Raw genomic sequence first — 24,540 nt, forward strand, 5'->3', positions numbered from 1 at the left:
GGAGGGAGCGGCGTGGAAGAGATTAGAGAGGGCGTCCTGTAGGGGGACTAGCCTACAGGCTATGGTGACAGCCCCATTGCCGTTCTCACCGAGGAACTACCCCACAAGCCCGATGGTGGTGGCTACACTGAAGATTTGGGGACAGTGGAGACGGCATAGGGGAAAGACTGGAGCCTTGGGGGGGTCCCCGATAAGAAACAACCATAGGTTTGCCCCGGGGGGAATGGATGGGGGATATGGAATGTGGCAAAGAGCAGGAATAACGCAACTGAAAGATCTGTTTGTGGATGGGAAGTTCGCGAGTCTGGGAGCGCTGACCGAGAAATATGGGTTGCCCCAAGGGAATGCATTCAGGTATATGCAACTGAGGGCTTTTGCGAGGCAACAGGTGAGGGAATTCCCGCAGCTCCCGACAGAAGAGGTGCAGGACAGAGTGATCTCAAAGACATGGGTGGGGGATGGTAAGGTGTCAGATATATATAGGGAAATGAGGGACGAAGGGGAGACTATGGTAGATGAACTAAAAGGGAAATGGGAAGAAGAGCTGGGGGAGGGGATCGAGGAGGGGCTGTGGGCAGATGCCCTAAGCAGGGTAAACTCGTCGTCCTCGTGCGCCAGGCTAAGCCTGATTCAGTTTAAGGTATTACACAGGGCGCATATGACTGGAGCACGGCTCAGTAAATTTTTTGGGGTGGAGGATAGGCGTGCGAGGTGCTCGAGAAGCCCAGCGAATCATACCCATATGTTTTGGTCATGTCCAGCACTACAGGGGTTTTGGATGGGGGTGACAAAGGTGCTTTCAAAAGTAGTGGGGGTCCGGGTCGAACCAAGCTGGGGGTTGGCTATATTTGGGGTTGCACAAGAGCCGGGAGTGCAGGAGGCGAGAGAGGCCGATGTTTTGGCCTTTGCGTCCCTAGTAGCCCGGCGCAGGATATTGTTAATGTGGAAAGAAGCCAAGCCCCCGGGGATGGAGACCTGGATAAATGACATGGCAGGGTTTATAAAGCTAGAGCGGATTAAGTTCGTTCTAAGGGGGTCGGCTCAAGGGTTCACCAGGCGGTGGCAACCGTTCGTCGAATACCTCGCAGAAAGATAGATGGAATGGAAAAAAGAAGGCAGCAGCAGCAGCCCAGGATCGGGGGGGGGGGAGAGAGAGAGAGGGGGGGGGGGGGGGGTGGAGGAGGGGGTGGAGGAGGGGGGGGGGGGAGGAGGAACCAGAAGGACTCTCAGGGTTGTTAATATATACTGTATAATATGTATAGGTCGTTGCGACAGATAATTATATATTGGACTGTTAAATTATATTTTTGGAGAGTGTTACTTGTGATAAGGCAGTTGCCAATTAGGGTTAGTTTTCATTTTTGTTATTTATTATTTATTCATTTTTTGTTTATAAAATAGGTCATTGTTATTTGTGTTGTTATAATATTGTGTAAAGGATGCACAATGTACTGTGTTGGTTGACCAAAATTTTTCAATAAAATATTTATTAAAAAAAAGGAAAAGGAGGTGATCAGTACCTGAGAAGAGTAGACCATTTAAAAAATATTCTTTCATGGGATATGGGCGTTGCTGGCTGGGCCAACATTTGTTGCCCATCCCAAATTGCCCTTGAACTGAGTGCCTTGGCAGTTAACCACATTGGGTCATGAGCCACATGTAGGCCTGACCAGGTATGGACGGCAGATTTCCTTCCCTAAAGGAAATCCTCAGTGACAGGAGTTTACAACAATCAATGATGGTTGTCATTGACTGAGACTGGCATTATTTATTTTTTTATTTTTAAACTGAATTTAGAATAGCCAATTCGTTTTTTCCCAATTAAGGGGCAATTTAGCCTGGCCAATTCACCTACCCTGCACATCTTTGTGGGCTGTGGGTGTGAGATCCACGCAGACATGGGGAGAATGTGCAAACGCTGCACGGACAGTGACCCGGGTCCTTGGTGCCATAAGGCAGTAGTGCTAACCACTGCGCCGCTGCTTGAGACTGGCTTTATAATTCCAGATGTATTAATTGAATTTAAATTCCCCCAGCTGTGCGATTTGAACCTGTCTCTCAGAGCATTAGCCTAGGGGTGGGATTCTCTAATAATGGGGCTATGTCCCCACGCCAGCGTGGAAACAGGCGCCAACGACTCCGGCGTCAACGGCCCACGAAAGTAAGGAATTCTCCCCTTCCTAGGGGGCTAGGTTGGCGCCGGAGTGGTCCCCGCAGCTCCAGCCGGCGCGGAACGGCCCAATGAGTTCACTCATGCACGGAACGGCCGGCGTATTTCCGCGCATGCTCAGAACAGCCAGCGTATGGAACGGCCAGCATGTTTCCGCGCATGCGCAGGGGTTCCCTACACTGCGCCGGCCCCCGGGCAATATGGCGGAGCCTTCAGGGGCCCGCGCGGAGTAAACTAGGCCCCCACGGAACCAGCCCGCCCGCCGATCGGTAGGCCCCGATCACGGGCCAGGCCACCGTGACCCCCCCCCCCAGGGTCGGATCCCCCCGCACCCCCTCCAGGACGGCCCCCGCACACTCACCTTCCAGGTCCCGCCGTGTGGGAGCTGAGTAATCAACGCCGGTGGGACTCGGCCAAACCCGTCGGCTACTCTGCCCATCAGGGCCCGGAGAATATCCGGGGGGGGGGGGGCGCTGTTTATGGCCCCCGACTGGCGTGGTGGCAATCCCACGGGCGCCCGAAAATCAGGGCTGGAGAATGGGGAAACCGGCTTCGGGGCAGCAATTCCCGCGACCCACCGGGGATTTTCCGACCCGGCGCCAGGTAGGTGTCCAAATTACCATTCCAGTGACAGCACCACTATGCCATCACCTCCCCATAGATACTTATAATGTAAGCTAGCATTATTCTGGGAAAGAGGTTTAATATTAATTTTGTCATGGAAGCAGTGGGTGGGGCAGCACAGTGGCACAGTAGTTAGCACAGCTACCTCACAGTGTCGAGGACCCGGGTTTGATCCCGGCCCCAGGTCACTGTCCGTGTGGAGTTTGCACATCTCCCCGTGTCTTTTTAAACAAAACATTATTTTGTTTTTTAAATTTAGAGTACCCAATTTATTTTTCCAATTAAGGGGCAATTTAGCATAGCAAATTCACCTACCCTACACATCTTGTGGTTGTGGGGGTGAGACCCACACAGACACGGGGAAAATGTGCAAACACGGCACAGACAGTGGCCCGGTGCCGGGATCGAACCCGGGTCCTCGGCGCCATGAGGTAGTAGTGCTAGCCACTGTCCCACCGTGCCGCCTGCCTCCCCGTGTCTGCGTGTGTCTCACCCCCACAACCCAAAGGTGTGCATGGTAGGTGGATTGGCCACGCTAATTTGACCCTTAATTGAGAAAATAAAAACAATTGGGTACTCTAAAAAAATTTTTTAATGGAATTAGTGGGTAGGTCTCATGGATGAAATGAGCTTGGACAGAACATGAGGAGAGGTGGGAGAGAAACTAGAGAATGGCATGGTTTCAGGGGTAGGATGAAGACAGCCTTTTGCGGGTTTCAGCTCAAGAATGTCAGAGGCTGCTGAACAGTTGTCAGTCAGGCTCCGTATTTCTGTTGATCCAACTGGAGATTTTTCCTGTTTTAAGCTTGTTGCAAACAGATGACTCATTGCTGCAATTGTATCACGCAGATTTAGCATTAAACATTAATTGCCAGTGATATCGTTCAGATGCCACTCATACACATTTCCAACAGTAACGATACAGTTTTCCAAGGGATGAGCAGTAAGGATGGAAAATGTGTCTTCAGCGCTCTGGGTTTGAGAGGCGAGAGGAACCGGTGCGGAATTTCCATTTCATCTCGAGGATTTAGATTAAAATCCAGCCCAGGCAGTTGGATAAGAATCACCTCCAGCTCGACACTAGTCACCAGCCTGACGGAGTGAAGCCACCTGATGGCTTAATGATTGAGGTCTGAGCTACATTGTTAGACCAGGAGCTTTATTCTGTGTCTTGATGTTTCCAGTGAGGCCTGAAGAGTTCAATTCACCAAGCACTAACATCATTCACTTGGTTGAACACAAAACATTGAAACAAAGAGGCTGAGAGGGGTGATATCAAGCTCCTCTTGCTCACTAAAATAAAAGCAAAATACTGCGGCTGGAAATCTGAAATAAAAACAGAAAATGGCAATCTCTTCCTGCACTGCAAGAAATGAGGTAAGCGTGGCCTCTGCGAGGCGTTCCAAAAAGAGAGTCCCATTTGATAGCGGGGACATTCTTGGCGCTGCAGGTGCTGGGAAACACCCTGCTATACGCACCCAAAATGGGACTCGGCTTTTTGGGAGTTAAATCACGCCCCACATCTCTACTGCCCCTGAGTTGTCAACATTCATCAATGACGTAACGGCTAACTCTAGCCAAAGAATAAAAAAAACTGAAGTAATCAACTTCAACCCAGCTACAATTTCTATGCCCTTGCAACCTTCAACCGGGCCCCTGTGACATGGACAGAATCTGAGTAGTTCAGGAGGCCTGGCGGCATTTGTGGAGATGCTATTGTTTACCCATATGTGAGAGAATAATAGGGACTTAAGTATGTGTCTCTTTGATTCCCCCCAAGCCCCAGTCAACCAGCCTGTTGTCATGCGCTGCCTAGACTGACATATGAAGAATTGATGCTGGCGAGGAGCTGCTAGGGGACTGATGGTCTCGGCGGAACCTGACATTCACTAGAGAAAATTGAAAACAAAGTTAACTACTCAGATTCTGTCCATGTCACAGTGGCCCGGTTGAAGGTTGCAAGAGCATAGAAATTGTAGCTGGGTTGAAGTTGATTACTTCAGTTTTTTTTATTCTTTGGCTAGAGGAGTTAGCAGTTACGTCATTGATGAATGTTGACAACTCAGGGGCAGTAGAAATGTGGGGCGTGATTTAACTCCCAAAAAGCCGAGTCCCATTTTGGGTGCGTAGAGCAGGGTGTTTCCCAGCACCTGCAGCGCCAAGAACGACCCCTCTATCAAATGGGACTCTCTTTTGGAACGTCCTGCCGAGGCCATGCTTACCTTATTTCTTGCAGTGCAGGAAGAGATTGCCATTTTAAAATGTCGCCCCGATCTCGACTCCCTCGGACTCCCCACCACAGCCCCCGGGGGACCCCCCAACACCCCAACTTGCCTCTTCGGGGGTCCTCAAGCCTCCCCTATCCCCACCTAATGAGGGTAGGGCATCCCTGGCATGGGCAACCTGGCATCTGGGCAGCACAGTAGCACAGTGGCTATCACTGTTGCTTCACAGCTCCAAGGTCCCAGGTTCGATTCCCGGCTTGTGTCACTATCTGTGTGAAGTCTGCACATTCTGCCCCTGTCTGCGTGGGTTTCCGCCGGAAGCTCTTGTTTCTTTCCACAAGTCTCGAAAGATGTGCTGTTAGGTAATTTGGAAATTCTGAATTCTTCCTCCGTGTACCTGAACAAGCACCGGAATGTGGCGACTGGGGGCTTTTTGCAGTAACTTCATTGCAGTGTTAATGTAAGCCTACTTGTGACAATAAAGATTATTATTATTATCCTTACACTGCTAGCCTGGCACCCTGCTGTGTTCCTGCTAACCAGCAGTGCCAGGGTGCCCAGGTGGCAGTGGGAGTGCCAGGGTTCCACCCTGCCCACAGCCCAACATCCCGGGGGACCTCCGATGGCCTGGGGGACCCCCCCCTCCCCAGTGCCATTTTACCTGATCCATGTTTGTGTGGCCAGTACTGACTGTGTCATGGCAAAGTCTCCCATGGGCAAGCATTGGTTCCCGATCCTGGGGAGAATCGGGCGGCGACATATTTAAATTAGCCTAATGGTTCACTTGAATATGTTAATCTGGATTTTGCCTAACGAGGGCATGATCCAGATCGCGACGTCTCATTAGATCACGTGAGGTGTTCCATAATGGTCTCGCCGCGTCACCGCATCGGGCGCGACGAGGCCGTTCGATCGTGCTTGTTGAGATAATTGGAGGGGGGGGAAGGAAGGTGCTGATAACAACATATATCGGAAGATTACCTCGCATGTTGTTTCTTTCTCTGTTTCTCAGGTACGTGATCAGCATCTTGGAGCTACTGGTTGCTGAAGACTACATGATCGTGTATCTGAATGGGGCCACTCCTCGCAGGAGGATGCCAGGCCTGGGTTGGCTGAAGAAGTGTTACCAGATGATAGACAGGAGGTAGGTTCAAGGAAACAGATCATTGTTTGATATCCAGCAGCGGACATAAGATCCTTCAGTCTATTACTGTTCTCTTCTAAACCTGGTTCAGTCCTATTTCAAAGCAGCTTGTTTTACAGATTGCAGGTTGTTGGCAATCAGGTTACAGACTGTCAGGTTGAATGTGATCAGTTTGTCAGGTTGCGGACGGTCGGGTTGCGGACGGCCAGGTTGCTGACCATCTCTCCTCCCTATTATACCATTCCCAGTTGCTCCTTTCCTCTCATTTTATTGATTAAATTCTCTTGTTTCCTCCACATAATCGTCAATGAATCTATGGCAGGATCCTTGTTCTCCAGTGACTGAATAGGTCGAATTCAATTTGAAATTTTGGATTTTTACTATTTTATCATTTACAGTGATTAAATTGTGCAATTTGAAACATTTTTTGTGAAAACCACAAATCAAAGTCTTGCTTGTTGAGAATTATCCAATTTTGCTTCTCCTGGCACTGTTCTTTAAACTTAGCCATGTGCGTTTACATTTAGGTGTTTGAATTTCAATGCTTGTATTTAAAATTTAAAGCTGTATTTAGCTCAGCCTGTGTCAGTTGTGTGTTATTCACATTATTAGTGCAAACCTTCTCTAACAAAGTGCTGCTGTACATAAGCCAGAGCAGTGGGGTAGCAGGTTCTTAGTTATTTTGAGGTGTTTCACCGTTCAGACCACACTCGGCGAGTTGTCTTCACTTCTGATCACACACTACAAAGTGAACGTGCCATTACGGAAGTTGCAGAGATTAGCCTCGAACAACATATGGATCCAACCAGGAATAATGCTATTTTAAATCAAGTATTGTGTATAAACAGGATATATTTTTTTTAAATTCATGGGATGTTTGCATCACTGGCTAGATGAGCATTTATTGCCTATCCCTCATTGCCCTTGAAAAAATGCTAATGAGTCCCTTCTTTAACCACTGTAGTCCAGAGCTTGCAAGTACACCCATAGTGCTGTTAGGAAGGGAGTTCCACGATTTGATCCAATGACAGTAAAGAAACAGTGATCTTGTTCCAAATAAGGATGGTGTGTAACTTGGAAGGAACTTCGCATGCTCCCATGCATCTGCTGCACTCGTCATTCTAGGTAGTGGTTATGAATTTGAATGATCTTTGATGAGTTGCTGCATTATAAATGATATATAATGCTGCTGGTGGTGGGGAGAGTGAATGTTTAAGGTGGTGGATACAACACTGATCAAGATTTGTCCCGGATGGTGTTGTTGGAGCTGCGCTTATCCAGGCAAGTGGAGAGTATTCCATTACACTCCTGACTTGTGCCTTGTAAATGGTGGGCAGGCTTTGGGGAGTCAGGAGGTAAGTTACTCACCACAGGATTCCAAGCCTTTGACCTGCTCTTGTAGCCACACTATGGCTGTGGCAGGTCCAGTTCAGTTTCTGGGCAATGGTAACCCCAGGATTTTGAGAGAAGGAGATTCAGTGATGGTAGTGTCATGGAATGTCAAGGAGAGATGGTCATATTCTATCTTGGTGGAGATGGTCATTGTATGGTACTTGTGTAGTGTGAATTACTTGCCACATATCAGCCCAAGCCTAAATATTGTCCAGGTCTTGCTTCGTGAGGTTACAGACTGCTTCAGTATCTGAAGAGTTGCAAATGGTACTGCGTAATGGGTGCTGATGTTATGTTAGAGGAGCTGGTCATCAGTGGAACAGGTGAAGATAATTGGGCCTAGGACACTACCCCGAGGAGATCCTGCATTGATGTCCTGAGGCAGAGATATTGGCCTCCAACGACCATATCCTTGTGCTTGGTGTCGAGCGAGTCTCCCTGGGCTCGTCCATTTTTGCAAACTTGTTAGGCTGCTTATTCAATGAGCAGAAATGTCCTCCAATTAAATATCTGGAAGACTGAAGCCATTGTTTTTAGTCCCCACTCCAAACTCCATTCCCTAGCTACCAACTCCATCCCTTTCCCTGGTTAAAGTCTGAGATTAAGCTAGTCTGTTCACAACTTTGGTGTCACACTTGACCCTGAGACAAACTTCCGACCTCATATTCATGACATCACTAAGAGCCCCTATTTCCACCTCCATAACATTATCCAACTTTGACCTGTCTCAGCTCCTCTATTGCTGAAACACTATCAGGGCTTTTGGTATCTCAACACTTGACTATTCCAGTGCACGCCTAGCTGGCCTCCTACATTCTACCCACCGTTATCCAAAACTCTAGTGCTTGTTTCATCACAAGTCCTGTTCCCTTGTCACCCCCGTGTTTGTTGATCTACATTGCCTCCCATTCAAGCAATCTCTTGATTCTCATCCTAGTTTTCAAATCCCTTCATGGCCTTGACTCTTCCTATCTCAATAATCACCAACAACCCTCCAAGATGTCTACACTCCTCCAATTCTGGCCTCTTGTGCATTCCCAATTATAACTGCTCCACTACTGGTGGCCATGTGTTTGGTTGTCTTGGCCCCAAGCTCTGGAATTCCCTCCCTATATCTCCACTGCTCTGCCTCGCTTTCTTCCTTTTAAGATACTCCTTAAAACCTATCTCTTTAACTAAGCTTTTGATCAGCTGACCAAATATCTCCAAATGCGGCTGTCATGCTTTATTTTATAATGTTCCGAGTGAAGAATCTTGGGACATTTCATTACTTTAAAGGCGCTCTATATATCTTGTTGTCAGAGATATGATTGTTATGTGCTGGAACAGCTTGTCTTGGGGTGTGGCTGAAGTCCAAGCCTTCTGTACTATAGACGAGATGTTGTCAGGACCCATAGTCTTTGCTGTATCTAGTATCATCAGCCATTTCTTAATGGTGTGAATTGAATTGACAGAAACTAGCACTTGTGATGCTGAGGACCTCAAGCGGAGGCTAAGATGGATTATCCACTTGACACTTCTGGCTGAAGATGGTTGGAAATGCTACAGCCTTGTCTTTTGCACTGATCTGCGGGACCCTGTCGGCCTTGAGGTTAGGGGTGTTTGTGGGGCCTCCTCCTCTGGTTAGTTGCTTAATTGTCCAACACTCTTCGCGACTGGTTGTGGCAGGACAGCAGAGTTTAGACCTGATCTAGTGGATTTATAATTTAGCTCTGTCTATTATATGTTCCGCATGTTGCAACTTCATTATTTTGAGATATGCTTGTTGCTGCTCTTTTACACTCCTCACTTAACCAGGGTTGACCCTCCCTGGCTTGATGGTAATGGTAAAGTGAAGGATATGCCGGGCCATGAAGTTACAGATTGTGGTTGAATGCAATTCTGCAGCTGCTAATGGTCCACAGAACCTCCTGGATGCCCAGTTTAGAGTAGTTTGATCTGTTCTGAATCTATCCCAGTTAGGAGAGTAGTCATGTCACATAACATGATGGAGAGTATCCTCAGATTGAAGCTGGGGCTTGGTCTCCATAAGGACTGTGAGGTGGTCACTAAAGCCAATACTGTGATGGGCAGATCCATTGGTGACAGCAAGACAAAGTAGCTTTGTCCCTCGTGTCAGATCTCTCACCATCTGCCGCAGGCCCAGCCTGTTAGGTTTCATCTTCAAGACTTGGCCAGCTCAGTCACTCTTGGTGATGGACGTTGAAGTTCCTTAACCAGAGTACATTCTACGTCTTTCCTATCCACAGTATGATATTCCAGTTGGTGTTCAACATGGAGGCAGGCTAAGGAAGGGCAGTAGGTGGTAATCAGCAGGTTTCTTCGCCTATATTTGACCTGACACCATGAGACTTTGTAAGGTCCAAAGTCAATGTTCAGGACTTCCAAGGCTGTTCCCTCATGACTCTATACGACCACGTTGCTACCACCTCTGGTGTGTCTGTTGTGCCGGTGGGAGATATTCAGGGATGGTAATGGAGGAGTCTGGGATATTGGCTGTAATGTATGATTCAGTGAGTATGACTATGTCAGACATTGCTGTCAGAGGTCAGTTCTCCCAATTTGCACACAAGTCCCCAGAGACTTGTGAGGAGGACTTTGCAGGGTTAATTGGGCAGAGTGTGCCTTTGCATTTCCAGTGCCTAGGTTGATACCTGGTAGTCTGTCTAGTTTTATTATTATTTAAGTTTTCTGCTGTCGTTTGATACAACTGAGTGGCTTGCTAGGCCAATTAAGTGTGCTACAGCACTGATCACTATAACTAAGTTGCAAGGATTGCTATAACCAAACGGCAGTGACCAGGGGCGAAATTCTCCTACCCGCCCCGCCACATTTCTGCCCCGACCGGCCGGCGGGAGTCTCCGTAACACCGGCCGGTCAATGGGGTTTCCCATTGTGGGGCAGCCCCACGCCGTCGGGAAACCCCTGGGCGCCGGCAGAACGGAGACTCCCGCCGGCGGAGAATCACACCCCTGAACTGAACTGCAATGAGCTCTGTAACTTAACTGCAATATTCACCATAAGTTAAAGTGCACCAGTTACTGTAAGTGAATTACACCAATTAGTACTTATGATTTGCAGCAATGTCTATGAATAAACTGTACTAATCAATATAAATGAACTGCAAGGATCACAAAATGAATTATACTGATCACTGTAAATGGTTAGTGATCAGTATAGGAAGATTCACACTATTGAAATAAGGAGGTGGGACAAAAAAAATAATTGTACATTCGAAGGGTTACCCTCACAAAAAGAACAATAAATGTTTTCAGTAGTCTGACAGGCCAGGGAATGGAGACAAGGGTGCTCAAAAAACATAGATTTCATAGAATTTACAGTGCAGAAGGAGGTCATTCGGCCCATCGAGTCTGCACCGGCTCTTGGAAAGAGCACCCTACCCAAGGTCAACACCTCCACCCTATCCCCATAACCCAGTAACCCCACCCAACACTAAGGGCAATTTTGGACACTAAGGGCAATTTATCATGGCCAGTCCACCTAACCCGCACATCTTTGGACTGTGGGAGGAAACCGGAGCACCCGGAGGAAACCCACGCACAGTTGGAGTCTAAGGTGATGAAAATGTTATGGACAGGGGGGAGATGTGGGATAATTTCCCCTTTTTCCCCACTTCTCAACTGACCACAACAAAATGAGTGTTTTAACCCCTTCAGGGCTGTTATATTTCAGAATAGACACAAAGCAGGCTTTAAATCAATAGGGTAAATGCTTATTTTCCCAACACCGGCAGTGCACTTGCAACAACACTCACTCCTCATTAACACAAGACACACGCGCGCACACACACAAGACAAGATGATTTCTAAAGATGTAGCATGTACTCACATCTTTAAAAGAGTTCAAAAGTCGAGATGCGGAACGTGGCACAGTGGTTAGCACGGGGACTGAGGACCCGGATTCGAATCCTGGCTCTGGGTCACTGACCGTGTGGAGTTTGCACATTCTCCCCATGTCTGCGTGGGTTTCACCCCCACAACCCAAAGATGTGCAGGTTAGGTGGATTGGCCACACTAAATTGCCCCTTAATTGGAAAAGAAATTATTGGGTACTCTAAAATTAAAAAAAAAAGAGTTTGAAAGTCACTATTGCACTGATTCTTCGAGGTGGTAGTTGGAAGCGTTGCAAGCCTGAGAATTCACGCTTGGTTCACTGAAGACAATAAAGGTTGGAAGTTTCTGCTGATAAACTCACAATGGCTTATTACTTGCTTTGCCACAGATGAAGCTGTAGATGGACTCCTGAAGTGAGGATGTATCTTGCCGATAAAACCAATTGTACAGACAGACAAATGTATACATTAAGAACATTACACCATTCGACCACTTGAACATGTTCTGCCACCGTTTGATAAGATCATGGCTAATCTGATTGTGGACTTAACTCCACTTTCCTGCCATATTTAATATTAGCCCCACTTCTCCACCTACCGTGAATTTTCAAATCTGGTCCTTCCTTTTTCTGACTGAGATGGCATCCCTCTGAACTTCAGAGTGCGGCACAGTGGTTCGCACTGCTGCATCACAGCTCCAGGGACCCGGGTTCAATTACGACCTGTGACTGTGTAGAGTTTACACTTTGTCCCCATGTCTGCGTGGGTTTCCTCCGGGTGCTCCGGTTTCCTCCCACAGTCCAAAGAAGTGCAGGTTAGTTGGATTGGCCACACTAAATTGCCCCTTAGTGTCCAAAGATGTGCAGGTTAGGTGGAGTTATGGGGATAGGGCGGGCTTGTGGGCTTAAGTAGGGTGCTGTTTCAGAGGGTCGGTGCAGACTCAATGGGCTGAATGATCTCCTTCTGCACTATAGGCTTTCTATGGTTCACATCCCAAACTGATTCACTGGGCTCCCCTTGTGGGTTAATAAGATATTTACGCTCATAAGCCAGTTTCTATCAGTATCGATGTTTACATTATCCACGTAATTAGTCAATGGTTATGCAACAAATCATACAATGGAGGATGTTTGATATCCCATCATCATTCCTGTCATGATAGGCTCCTGAGGAGCAGTCGCACATGAGGTGGCTCCTGCCAGAGAACTTTATTTAAGCCTATTTCGCCTGAATTTTTGTAGGAAATTTGGGCTGAAGTTTGTTCATATTGATGAGTTAAGTATCCCCACATCAAGAGTATGCCCAATAGATACAGGACAAGGCAGCAGAAAAATAAGGAATTATCATCAAATGAGGAAGCTTCGCGAGCCTTGTCTGGAAAACAATGGTGAAGGCTTCTTCAGTATCAGGGTCGACTCCACTAACTGCTGAGATGCTGAAAGGCATCTTAGTGGTAGAGCTTCAGGAATTACACCAGGAGGTCTCGGAGGACCACGAGAAAGCGATTGAGGCAGCGATACCCTCGATTCAAGTGGCCATGGCGAAGGCAGGTGAGGTGCTGAAGGTGCAGGGCGTGCAGCTGAAAGAGGTGGGGACAGCTCTGTCTTGGCAGAGGGATCAGATCACCTCCCTGGAAGTGGAGATGGTGCGGGTGGCGGCCAATTAATAGACAATTATTAAGGGCCAAGGTGGACGACTTGGAAAATCGGTCTAGAAGACAGAACATGAGGGTGGTTGGGTTGCTGGAGGGTCTGGAGGACTTGAGCTCGATAAAGTTCATGCTGCAGTTGTTGTGGAAGATGGTTGGGGGAGGGGGAACGAGCCAACAGGTCGTTGAGGCAGAAGCAGTGTGTAAGGCTTGAAGCCTCATTTTGTGCATGGAGGGAGAGAGGGCTGGAGAGAGTGGGGGATTTATTTTTGGAGGGGCGGTTTGCCAGCCTGGAGAAGTTGAAGGAGAAATTTGGGCTGTTAGATTCAGACATGGGGCTAAAGGGATATGGGGGAAGGTGGGATCAGGGTATTGAACTTGATGATCAGCCATGATCATAATGAATGACGGAGCAGGCTCGAAACGGCGAATGGCCTCCTCGTGCTTCGATTTTCTATGTTTCGGTAGCTCCACATGCAGAGTTTTGTTAAGAGGTTTTTTTTTCAGCTTTCCTGGTGGTGCAGCCATCTTGCATTATTGGAGCGGATTTTCTCCTTTTCTCGGTCGAAGGAGGGCATGTCCGATGGCGGGGGAAGTGTTCAGTTTGGTGGAAAGGCTGAAAGCGAAATGGGTGGAGGAGTTGCGGCCAGTACTGGAGGAGGGGGTGTGGAGTCAGTCACTGCAGAGGGTGAATGCTACGTCGTCATGTGCGAGACTGAGCCGTATCCAGTTGAAGATAGTATTTCGAGCGCACCTCTCTAAGGCGAGGATGAGCCGTTTTTTTTGAGGGGGTGGAGGATAAGTGCGAGCACTGCTCGAGGGGGCCCGCGCACCACCCACACACCTGTTCTGGTCCAGTTCTAAGCTGCGGGTTTCTGGAGGTCCTTTTTCCGCACCAAGCCGGTGATCCTAAATATTGAGCTTGAACTCTGCCCCCTGGTGGCTACTTTTGGGCGTTTTAGATTTGCCGCACCTATGGACAGGTGCAGGGCTGATGTCGTGACCTTCGCCTTGTTGGTGGCACGGCGGCAGATTCTGTTGGGCTGGAGGCTGGCAACACCACCAAATGCTTTGGCGTGGCTAGGGCATTTATTTGAGAGAGTTATTGCGCCTCGAGACGGTCAAATACACTGTGAGGGGGTTGATTGAAGGGTACTACCGGAGATGGCGACCGTTTATATTGTCTTTCAGAGAATTGGTCACTGTTAGCTGTTAGAGCGATTGGGGGTGGGGGGGGGGGGGGGGGGGGGGAGAGCAGAAGGTGTAGTTGGGTTTTTAAAAGTCTTTTTGTCTTTTCTTATTGTTGTTTTGGAAGGTTGTGGGGGGTATTTTTATTCAAGTTATTTGTTTGTATGGGCTGTAAGTTTGTATAATATGTTAAAAACTTAATAAAAACATTTTTTTAAAAAATATCTTTATTAGGGTATTTGCAAGTTTTTATAATTATAACAATGCCATGAACATGGTTCAATAAACATCCCCTCCCCCCCAACCATCCCAATCTTCACACACCCCAATCATGAAACAACAATCCGGCCCTCTTTCCCCCCCCCCCCCCCCCCTCCTCCCCCTTGGAATGCTGCTTCTGCTGACAGTTTAATTTTCCCCGAGAAAGTCAACGAACGGCTGCCACCTCCGGGTGAACCCCAACATTGACCCTCTTAAGGCAAAATTTATTTTCTCAAGACTGAGAAACCCAGCCATGTCACTAACCCAGGTCTCTACACTCGGCTTGGAGTCCCTCCACATTAATAAGATCCGTCTCTGGGCTACCAGGGAGGCAAAGGCCAAGACATCGGCCTCTTTCGCCCCCTGAACTCCCGGCTCTTCCAACACTCCAAAGATCACCACCTCCGGCACCACCCGTGTTTTGAGTACCGTGGACATTGCCTTAGCGAAACCCTGCCAGAACCCTCTAAGCTTCGGGTATGCCCAGAACATGTGGACATGATTTGCTGGGCTTCCCGCGCACCTCGCACACCTGTCTTCCATCCCGAAAAACCTGCTCATCTGGGCCACAGTCATGTGTGCCCGGTGGACTAACTTGAATTGTATCAGGCTAAGTCTGGCACATGATGATGTAGTAACCCTGCTTAGGGCATCCGCCCACAGACACGCCTCTATCTCTTCTCCTAGCTCGTCCTCCCATTTGCCCTTAAGCTTTTTCACCGGGGTTTCCTCCGCATCCCACAGCTCCTGTTAAATATCTGATACCTTCCCCCTCCCCCACCCAGGTACGAGAGACAACTCTGTCCTGTATCCCCCATGGCAGCAGCAGCGGGAAGGCTGGAACCTGCTTTCTCAAGAAGTTTCGCACCTGCAAATACCTATACCCGTTCCCTACTGGCTATCCAAATTTATCCTCCAAGGCTTTCAAGCTGGGGAAGCTTCCATTTATAAATAGATCCCCCATCCTTCTAATTCCTGCCCTTTGCCATCTCCGAAACCCACCATCCAACCTACCCGGTACAAACCGATGGTTATTACCCCCAGATTCTCAGAGCTGCCACCACCACTGGACTTGTGGAGTATCGGGCCGGCGAGAACGGAAGAGGTGTCGTTATCAGTGCTCCCACACTTGTGTCTTTGCATGACGCCGCCTCCATCTGCTCCCACACTGACCCCCCCCCCCCCCCCCCCCTCCCCCCCCCCCCCCACCCACTTCCTAATCATGGCTATATTAGCCGCCCAGTAGTAATTGCAGAAGTTCGGCAGCGCCAACCCACCCTCCCCCCGACTGCGCTCCAGCAACACTTTCTTCACTCACGGGGTTTTACCCGCCCACACAAAGCCCAAAATAATCATGTTCACTCGCTTGAAAAAGGCCTTGGGGATGAAGATGGGGAGGCACTGAAAGACAAACAGAAATCTGGGGAGGACCGTCATTTTCATGGTCTGTACCCTCCCCGCCAGTGATAGCGGGAGCATGTCCCAACAGCCTCCCCGAACAAGCGCCGGAATGTGGCGACTCAGGGCTTTTCACAGTAACTTCATTTGAAGCCTACTTGTGACAATAAGCGGTTTTCATTTTTTCATTTTCAACTCTTAAAGTCCCCTTTCATTTGTTCTACCAACCGGGATAGGTTTAACTTGTGCAGTGCCTCCCATTCCCGGGCCACCTGGATTACCAGATACCGAAAGCTCTTTCCTACCATTCTAAGCGGCAGCTCTCCCAGTCTCTTCTCCTGTCCTCTTGCCTGGATCAGAAACATGTTCAATTTATACCCCGGAAAATTGCCAAATTCCCCCAAGGTGCGCATTACTTCCCCCATCCCCTCCAACGGGTCTGAAATATACAAGAGCAGGTCATCTGCGTCAAGCGAAACCCGTTGCCCCCCCCACCCACCCACGGCCAAACCAGCCCTTTCCAGTTCCTAAAGGCTCTTAACGCCATGGCCTATGGCTCTATGGCCAGAGCAAACAGTAACGGGGAGAGGGCGCATCCTTGCCTCGTCCCTCGGTGTAGTTTAAAATGCCCCAACCTCAGCCGGTTCGGACGCACACTCGCTACTGGTGCCTGATAGAGCAACCGCACCCAGTCAATAAAGCCCTCACCAAACCCAAACCTTCCCAGTGCCTCCCACTGGTAATTCCACTCCACCCGATCAAAAGCCTTCTCCGCATCCATCACTACCACCACCTCCGCCTCCTCTCCTGATGGCATCATAATAACATTTAAAAGCCTTCGAACATTGGCCTTGAGTTGCCTGCCCTTTACAAATCCCGTCTGGTCTTCCCCTATCACCCCCGGGACACAGTCCTTTATCCTTGTGGCCAGTATCTTAGCCAGCAGTTTGACGTCCACGCTCAGTAGAGAAATTGGCCTGTATGACCCGCATTGCTCCGGTTCCTTCTCCCGTTGCAGGATCAATGAAATCGAGGCCTGCAACATTGTTGGGGGCAGGACTCCATTCTCTCTGGCTTCATTACATGTCCTCACCAGCAGTGGGCTCAATATCTCTGAAAACGTCTTCTAGAATTCCGCCGGATAGCCGTCAGGCCCCGGGGCCTTGCCCAACTGCATGCCCTCCAGCCCCTCGATTATTTCCTCAATCTCAATTGGGGCTCCCAGCCCTTCCACCAGATCCTCATCCACCCTCGGAAACCTCAACTGATCCAAAAACTGCCTCAATCTCTCCACCCCAGCCAGGGGTTCCGACTCATATAATTTACGATAAAAGTCCTTAAACACCTCATTCGGCCCCACTGGGTCCAGGACAGTATTCCTGCCTCTACTCTTTACTTTCCCTATCTCCTTGGCCGCCTCCCTTTTTCTGAGTTGGTGCGCTAACTTTCTGCTTGCCTTTTCCCGGTACTCCTAAATCACCCCCCTTGCCTTCCTCAACTGTTCCACTGCTTTCCCTGGAGTCAACAGCCCAAACTCCGCCAGTAACCTCCGCCGCTCCCTCAGTAGCCCCGCGTCCAGGGCCTCCGAGTATCTCCTGTCCACCTGGAGTATCTCCTCAACTAACCTATTCCTCTCAGCCCGTTCCGCATTTTTTCTCTGAGCCCGTATCGAGATTAATTCCCCTCTGACCACTGCCTTCAAAGCTTCCCAAACCGTCGCTGCAGAGACCTCCCCCACATCGTTTGTTTACAGGTAGTTCTGGATGGGCTTGTAACCCACCCACAGATTGCTTCGTCCGCAAGCAACCCCACATCCAGTCTCCGTAGCGGGCGTTGCCCTCTCTCCACACTAACCCGTAGATCCACCCAATGTGGGGCATGATCCAACAGTGCGATTGCCGAGTACTCAGTATTCTATTAGCGCCCTGCTCAAAACAAAAAAGTCAATGCGAGAGTATACCTTGTGGACATGGGAGAATAAAGCAAACTCCATCGTCCTCGGCCGTGCAAACCTCCATGGGTCTACTCCCCCCATCTGTTCCATAAACCCCTTCAATTCCTTTGCCGCGGCAGGCCTCCTCCCTGTCTTGGAATTTGACCTGTCCAATTCCGTATCAATGACTGTGTTAAAATCTTCTCCCATAATCAGGTTATGTGACTCTAAGTCTGGGATCTTACCTAACACCCACCTCATAAATTCCACATCGTCCCAATTCGGAGCATATATGTCCGCACGTACCACTCGCACCCCCTCCAGTTTCCCACTCACCATTATGTACCTACCCCCCTTGTCTTACATGATTCTCCCTGCCTCGAATGCCACTCGTTTGCTGATCAAGATCGCTACCCCCCTGGTCTTTGAGTCCAGCCCGGAATGGAATACTTGGCCAACCCACCCCTTTCCCAATCTCGTCTGGTCTGTAACCTTTAGGTGTGTCTCTTGTAGCATTGCCACGTCCGCCTACAGCCCCCTCAAATGTGCAAACACGCGAGCCCTCTTGACCGGCCCATTCAAGCCTCTGACGTTCCATGTAATCAGCCTGGTTGCCCCCCCCCCCCCCACCCGCCCACCCGCCGATTAGCCATCACCCTTTTTAGGCCAGCCTCCAGCTCGCGCCCTCCACCTCCTCGAGCCCCCTCAGGCATTCGCCGTTCCCAACCTCCCATGTGTCCCCTAGTAACAGTTCCTCCCCTGTCAGCAAAGCAGCCGCCCCCTCCCTCCCTCCCCAGCAACAGCACTAGATCCCAACCCCCCCAAGTCAAGCTCCAGCTTAACACCTGCTCGCCCCCACTATGCTTCCGTGAGTCAGCTGACCCATGTTGACTTGATAGCTCCCGCCCCTGGCACCAAGCAGTCTGTCTCCCCATTGTTCTCTCCCCTCTCACCCCAAATGGTATTCAAAGCATCATATCCCCTAGTAAACAAACATCAGAAAAAACTGTGAAGAAACAGCCACTTTTGAAAAAAAACACAAAAACAAAACCAGCCCCAAAGACCACCCCCCCCCCCCCCCATACCAGCTCCCTGCAAGACAAAGTTAACTTTAGCCATCAAAACAGCCCCTTATTACACATGACACTACTTATACAGCCCAGCACAACAAATCGCCACCACAGTACTTGCCAAGCCTTCAATGTCTTTTAGTTCACCTCCTGCCTTTTTTCTTGAATAAAAGTCCATACATCGTCTGGTGTTTCAAAGTAGAAGTCCCGTTCCTCATGTGTGTGACACAGACGGGCTGGGTACCACATCCCATACATCACCCCCTTCTGAAAGAGGGACGTTTTTGCCCAATTAAACCCAGCTTGCCTCTTGACCAAATCCGTGCCCAGGTCCTGATAAATGCACAGCTCACAATTCTCCCACTTCCTGTTCCGTTCTTTCTTGGCCCACTGCAGAACATGTTCCTTGTCCAGGAATTGGTGAAAGTGTACCACCATCGCCCTCGGCGGCTCGTTCGCTCGGAGCTTCTTTGTGAGGGCTCTGTATGCTCTATCCACTTCCAGGGGCCGAGGGATCGCCTCAGCCCCCATCAACTTCTCCAACATGTCCGTCACATAAGCCCTCGCATCCGATCCCTCACTGCCTTCAGGGAGGCCGACAATTCTAAGATTCTGCCTCCTGGACCTGTTCTCCAGGTCCTCCAGCTTCTCCTGCATTCTTTTCTGGCGGTCGTTCATCAAGTCCACCTTGGTCTCCAGCACGGTTATGTATTCCTTGTGCTCGGACACCTTTTTCTCCACCTCCTGGATCGTTCTTCCATGGGTCTTTTGATTCTGCACCATTTAATCGGATCCAGCGTGTCCTTCTTCAGCTTGATGAAGCAATCTTTGAAAAACTTCACCAGCTGCTCCGCCGACCACTGTGCCATCTCCCCACAGCCCTTGGTCTCTGCCGTGCTTTCCCGCTTTGCCAGCTCTGCTCGCCTCTTCCTTATAGGACTTTGTCTTCTCACACGGCCACTTCTGGTCCAATTCTCCACACACTGGAGGGGAATTTCTCCTCACTGTCTCACTCTTCGCTGATTTATCCCATAAAATCCGGATAAAATCAGGGGGAAAAGGTCCAAAAGTCCGCCATAGGCGAGAGCTATCAAATTAAATGCACGAGTCTGATGCAGTCGGATAAGGTCCCGGCACCGGACTGATTCCCGATTGAGTTTTACAAGAAGTTTGCAGGCAGCTGGCTCCATTGCTGTTAGAAATATTTAAGGATTCTATGTCTCGGGGGACGTTGTCGGCCACATTGATGCAGGCGTCAATTTCCGTGACCTTCAAGAAGGATTAGTATCCGACAGAGTGTGGGTTGTATTGCCTTATTTTATTACTAAATGCAGATACAAAGTTGTTGGTGAAGGTCTTGGCTATGTGCTTGAAGCACTGCCTCGCAGAGGTTATATCGGAGCAGCAAACGGGGTTTATTAAGGGTAGATAGTTGACGGCCAATGTTCGGAGACTGCTTAATGTTTAGTCCCCCTTCTCAAGTCCCTGAGTCCATTCATTGGATGCGGAAAAGGCGATTGACAGGGTGGAGTGGGGTTATTTGTTTGAGATCCTTGGGAGATGTGGCTCTGGGCCTAGATTTATAGCTTGGATCCAGCTCTTATATAAGGCCCTCACCACAATCATCCATACGAATGCTTTGAGTTCGAAGTATTTCAACCTGATGAGAGGCACGAGGCAAGGGTATCCACTGTCTTTTCTATTGTTTGTCTTAGCACTTGATCCTCTGGCCATAGCATTGAATTCATCCACAAAATGGAGGGGGGGGGGGCATCGGGTGTCATTGTTTGCGGACGATTTGCTGTTGTATGTGACAGACCCCCTCACCAGTGCAGAGGAGATCATAATAATTTTATTAGCGTCACAAGTAGGCTTACATTAACACTGCAATGAAGTTACTTGAAAATCCCCTAGTCGGCACACTCTGGCACCTGTTCGGGTACACTGAGGGAGAATTCAGAATGTGTGCAGTTCACCTAACAAGCACGTCTTTCGGTACTTATGAGAGGAAACCGGAGCACCCGGCGGAAATCCACGCAGACACGGGAGAACGTGCAGATTCCGCACAGACAGTGACCCAAGCGGGAATCGAACCTGGGACCCTGGCACTGTGAAGCAACAGTGCTAACCACTGTGCTACTGTGCTGCTCGGGAGGTTTGGCTCCTTCTCGGGATATAAATTGAACTTGGGCAAAAACTAATGCTTTTTGCTGAATCTCCCAGGGAGGAGAGCCAGGTCCAGGTCCAGCTTCCATTATCTGGGAATCCGGGTGGCTATGATTGGGCCTCGCTCCATGAACTAAATTTTGGGGATCTAGTCAATGCGGTGAAGGCTGATTTGAAGAAATGGGAAAACCTCCAGCTGACCTTGACGGGTAGGGTTCAGTCGGTAAAGATGAATATCCTCCCATAGTTTCTATTTCTGGTTTAGTGCCTTGCAGTTTTCCTTCCTATATCATTCTTTGTGAAAGTCAGTAAAACTATATGTGGCGACCTTGAGAATATGAAGTCTTACAACACCAGGTTAAAGTCCAACAGGTTTGTTTTGATGTCACTAGCTTTCGGAGCGCTGCTCCTTCCTCAGGTGAATGAAGAGGTATGTTCCAGAAACACATATATAGACAAATTCAAAGATGCCAAACAATGCTTGGAATGCGACCATTAGCAGGTGATTAAATCTTTACAGATCCAGAGATGGGGCAACCCCAGGTTAAAGAGGTGTGAATTACATCAAGCCAGGACAGTTGGTAGGATTTCGCAGGCCAGATGGTGGGGGATAAATGTAATGAGACATGAATCCCAGGTCCCGGTTGAGGCCGCACTCATGTGTGCGGAACTTGGCTATAAGTTTCTGCTCGGCGATTCTGCGTTGTTGCGCGTCCTGAAGGCCGCCTTGGAGAACGCTTACCCGGAGGTCAGAGGCTGAATGCCCTTGACTGCTGAAGTGTTCTCCGACTGGAAGGGAACATTCCTGCCTGGTGATTGTTGCGCGATGTCCGTTCATTCGTTGTCGCAGCGTCTGCATGGTCTCGCCAATGTACCACGCTTCGGGACATCCTTTCCTGCAGCGTATGAGGTAAACAACGTTGGCCGAGTCGCACGAGTACGTACCGCGTACCTGGTGGGTGGTGTTCTCACGTGTAATAGTGGTATCCATGTCAATGATCTGGCACGTCTTGCAGAGATTGCCATGGCAGGGTTGTGTGGTGTCGTGGTCACTGTTCTGAAGACTGGGTAGTTTGCTGCAAACAATGGTCGTTTGAGGTTGCGCGGTTGTTTGAAGGCAAGTAGTGGGGGTGTGGGGATGACCTTGGCAAGATGTTCATCGTCATCAATGACGTGTTGAAGGCTGTGAAGAAGATGACGTAGTTTCTCCGCTCCGGGGAAGTACTGGACGATGAAGGGTATTCTGTCGGTTGTGTCCCATGTTTGTCTTCTGAGGAGGTCGGTGCGGTTTTTCGCTGTGGCGCGTTGGAACTGTCGATCGATGAGTCGAGTGCCATATCCCGTTTGTACGAGGGCATCCTTCAATGTCTGTAGATGTCTGTTACGCTCCTCCTCGTCTGAGCAGATCCTGTGTATACGGAGCGCTTGTCCATAGGGGATGGCTTCTTTAATGTGTTTAGGGTGGAAGCTGGAGAAGTGGAGCATCATGAGGTTATCCGTGGGTTTGCGGTAAAGCGAAGTGCTGAGGTGACCATCCTTGATGGAGACGAGTGTGTCCAAGAATGCAACTGATTTTGGAGAGTAGTCCATGGTGAGTCTGATGGTTGGATGGAATTTATTAATGTCATCGTGTAGTCGTTTCAGTGATTCTTCGCCGTGGGTCCAAAGGAAAAAAATGTCATCGATGTATCTGGTGTATAACGTCGGTTGAAGGTCCTGTGCGGTGAGTAGGTCCTGTTCAAACTTGTGCATGAAGATGTTGGCGTATTGGGGTGCGAATTTGGTCCCCATGGCTGTTCCGTGCGTCTGGATGAAGAACTGGGTTGGAGATGGGTTGCCCCATCTCTGGATCTGTAAAGATTTAATCACCTGCTAATGGTCGCATTCCAAGCATTGTTTGGCATCTTTGAATTTGTCTATATATGTGTTTCTGGAACATACCTCTTCATTCACCTGAGGAAGGAGCAGCGCTCCGAAAGCTAGTGACATCGAAACAAACCTGTTGGACTTTAACCTGGTGTTGTAAGACTTCGTACTGTGCTCACCCCAGTCCAACACCAGCATCTCCACATCATGAGAATATGAAGACAGTTTAGGCATCATTTTAAGCTGGGTGCTATGTTGTTGTTGGCCCTGAAGTGGGAAATGGTTCAGAAGGGCACTTGGCACAGAAGATGGCTGCCTGACACACAAGATGGAGACACAGAGAATAAAGCAGACATAACTGATGCCTGGAGTCCAACAGGGTGCCAGTAGGACAGATAGGAACAGATCCAGGACAAAGGGAGCCAGACAGGAAGATTAAGAAATACATAAATGCGGGACACCACTTGAATAAAGCTGACTTCAGCCAAGGTGTACACAATGATATGCTAATACGAATGTCTTGGGCCATTTCCTAAAACAAAGGGACAATCAATACTACTTTCCTGCTGCTGCCTGTAACCTGTAAAACCTCTTTGACTGTGGCCATGTGTAAATGGCAAAACGCTTACAAATAGCGATGTACAATCTCTAAAATGTTTAAAGATAACAAGGTGATAATTGTTTTGTATCTGGGCTCATTGTGAACCCGAAGTATAAAATGAATGACTGCCATTCAAACCGGGAGAAAGGCTAGCTACTGTACCACGGGGTACGTACGCTTTCTCCCGGAGCTTCGTGTAACAATAAAACTGCACTTATTTGAACACAGCCAGTCTGACTCTTAAAGTGGTCGATGTTTACCACAACAACCCCAATCTGTGTAAATCATCGTTTTGTACCGAATGCCTTGGACTCGTCGTTTGGACATGGAGGGAGGAGGAATTGGAGCATTTTGGGGATTTGTTTATAGATGGGAAGTTTGCTGGTTTTGATGAGTGGTTTGGCAAGCACCAGCTTCCGATGCCAGCACATGAGCAGAGGATATATTGTCATACTGTGGAGAGCAGCCCATTCATAGATGGAAGTGAATCAATTTAGATTGACAAAACCTCAACTCTACTTTGTTATTGTATCTAAAAAGGCCGTTATTCAGCTCCCACTGTTACACTTAGTGCAGTCACAAAACTCCAGAGATGTAATAAAAATTTTGTTTAGTATTTAGCATGTCTCGGTGATGGGTTTGTTTTCACACTGAGTTACTTATCAGAAGAATAGAATCTGTTTCTCAAAAACTGGAACGATCACAAGTTCATTCAAGGCAATAGCATCTACAGCGCAGTTTGGGACCAATTTCAGCTCACCCCTTCATCTATTACCTTAGCAGACTTACTGCTCCATCTCCCTTTGGTCCTCCATTCATGATCTACCCAACTCTGGGATATGTGTTCGGATTCGGTGCTGTTTCTTCTTCATTTGCTCTCTGATAAAAGTATTAGTTTGGCTCAATTGGTAAGTTCCTGTTTCAAAACATTGTGAGTGTGTTTCCTCCAGAGCAGACCATCTCAGCTAACATTTTAATGCAATACTGAGGGAGCGTGGCTC

General features: G+C 48.8%; 1 protein-coding gene across 5 annotated transcripts in view; it reads left to right on the forward strand.

Moving 5' to 3' along the window:
• Positions 1-24,540, forward strand: part of atcaya (ATCAY kinesin light chain interacting caytaxin a) — a 245,651-nt gene that overhangs the window by 209,516 nt on the left and 11,595 nt on the right. For all 5 annotated transcript variants that reach the window (XM_072482712.1, XM_072482714.1, XM_072482715.1 and 2 more), the window contains one exon: positions 6,032-6,163. In XM_072482712.1, coding sequence (XP_072338813.1) covers positions 6,032-6,163 — 132 coding nt within the window. The remainder of the gene's footprint in view (positions 1-6,031; positions 6,164-24,540) is intronic.

This window comes from Scyliorhinus torazame, chromosome 18 (assembly GCF_047496885.1).
Source record: "Scyliorhinus torazame isolate Kashiwa2021f chromosome 18, sScyTor2.1, whole genome shotgun sequence".
In the NCBI taxonomy this organism is placed as follows: Eukaryota; Metazoa; Chordata; class Chondrichthyes; order Carcharhiniformes; family Scyliorhinidae; genus Scyliorhinus; species Scyliorhinus torazame.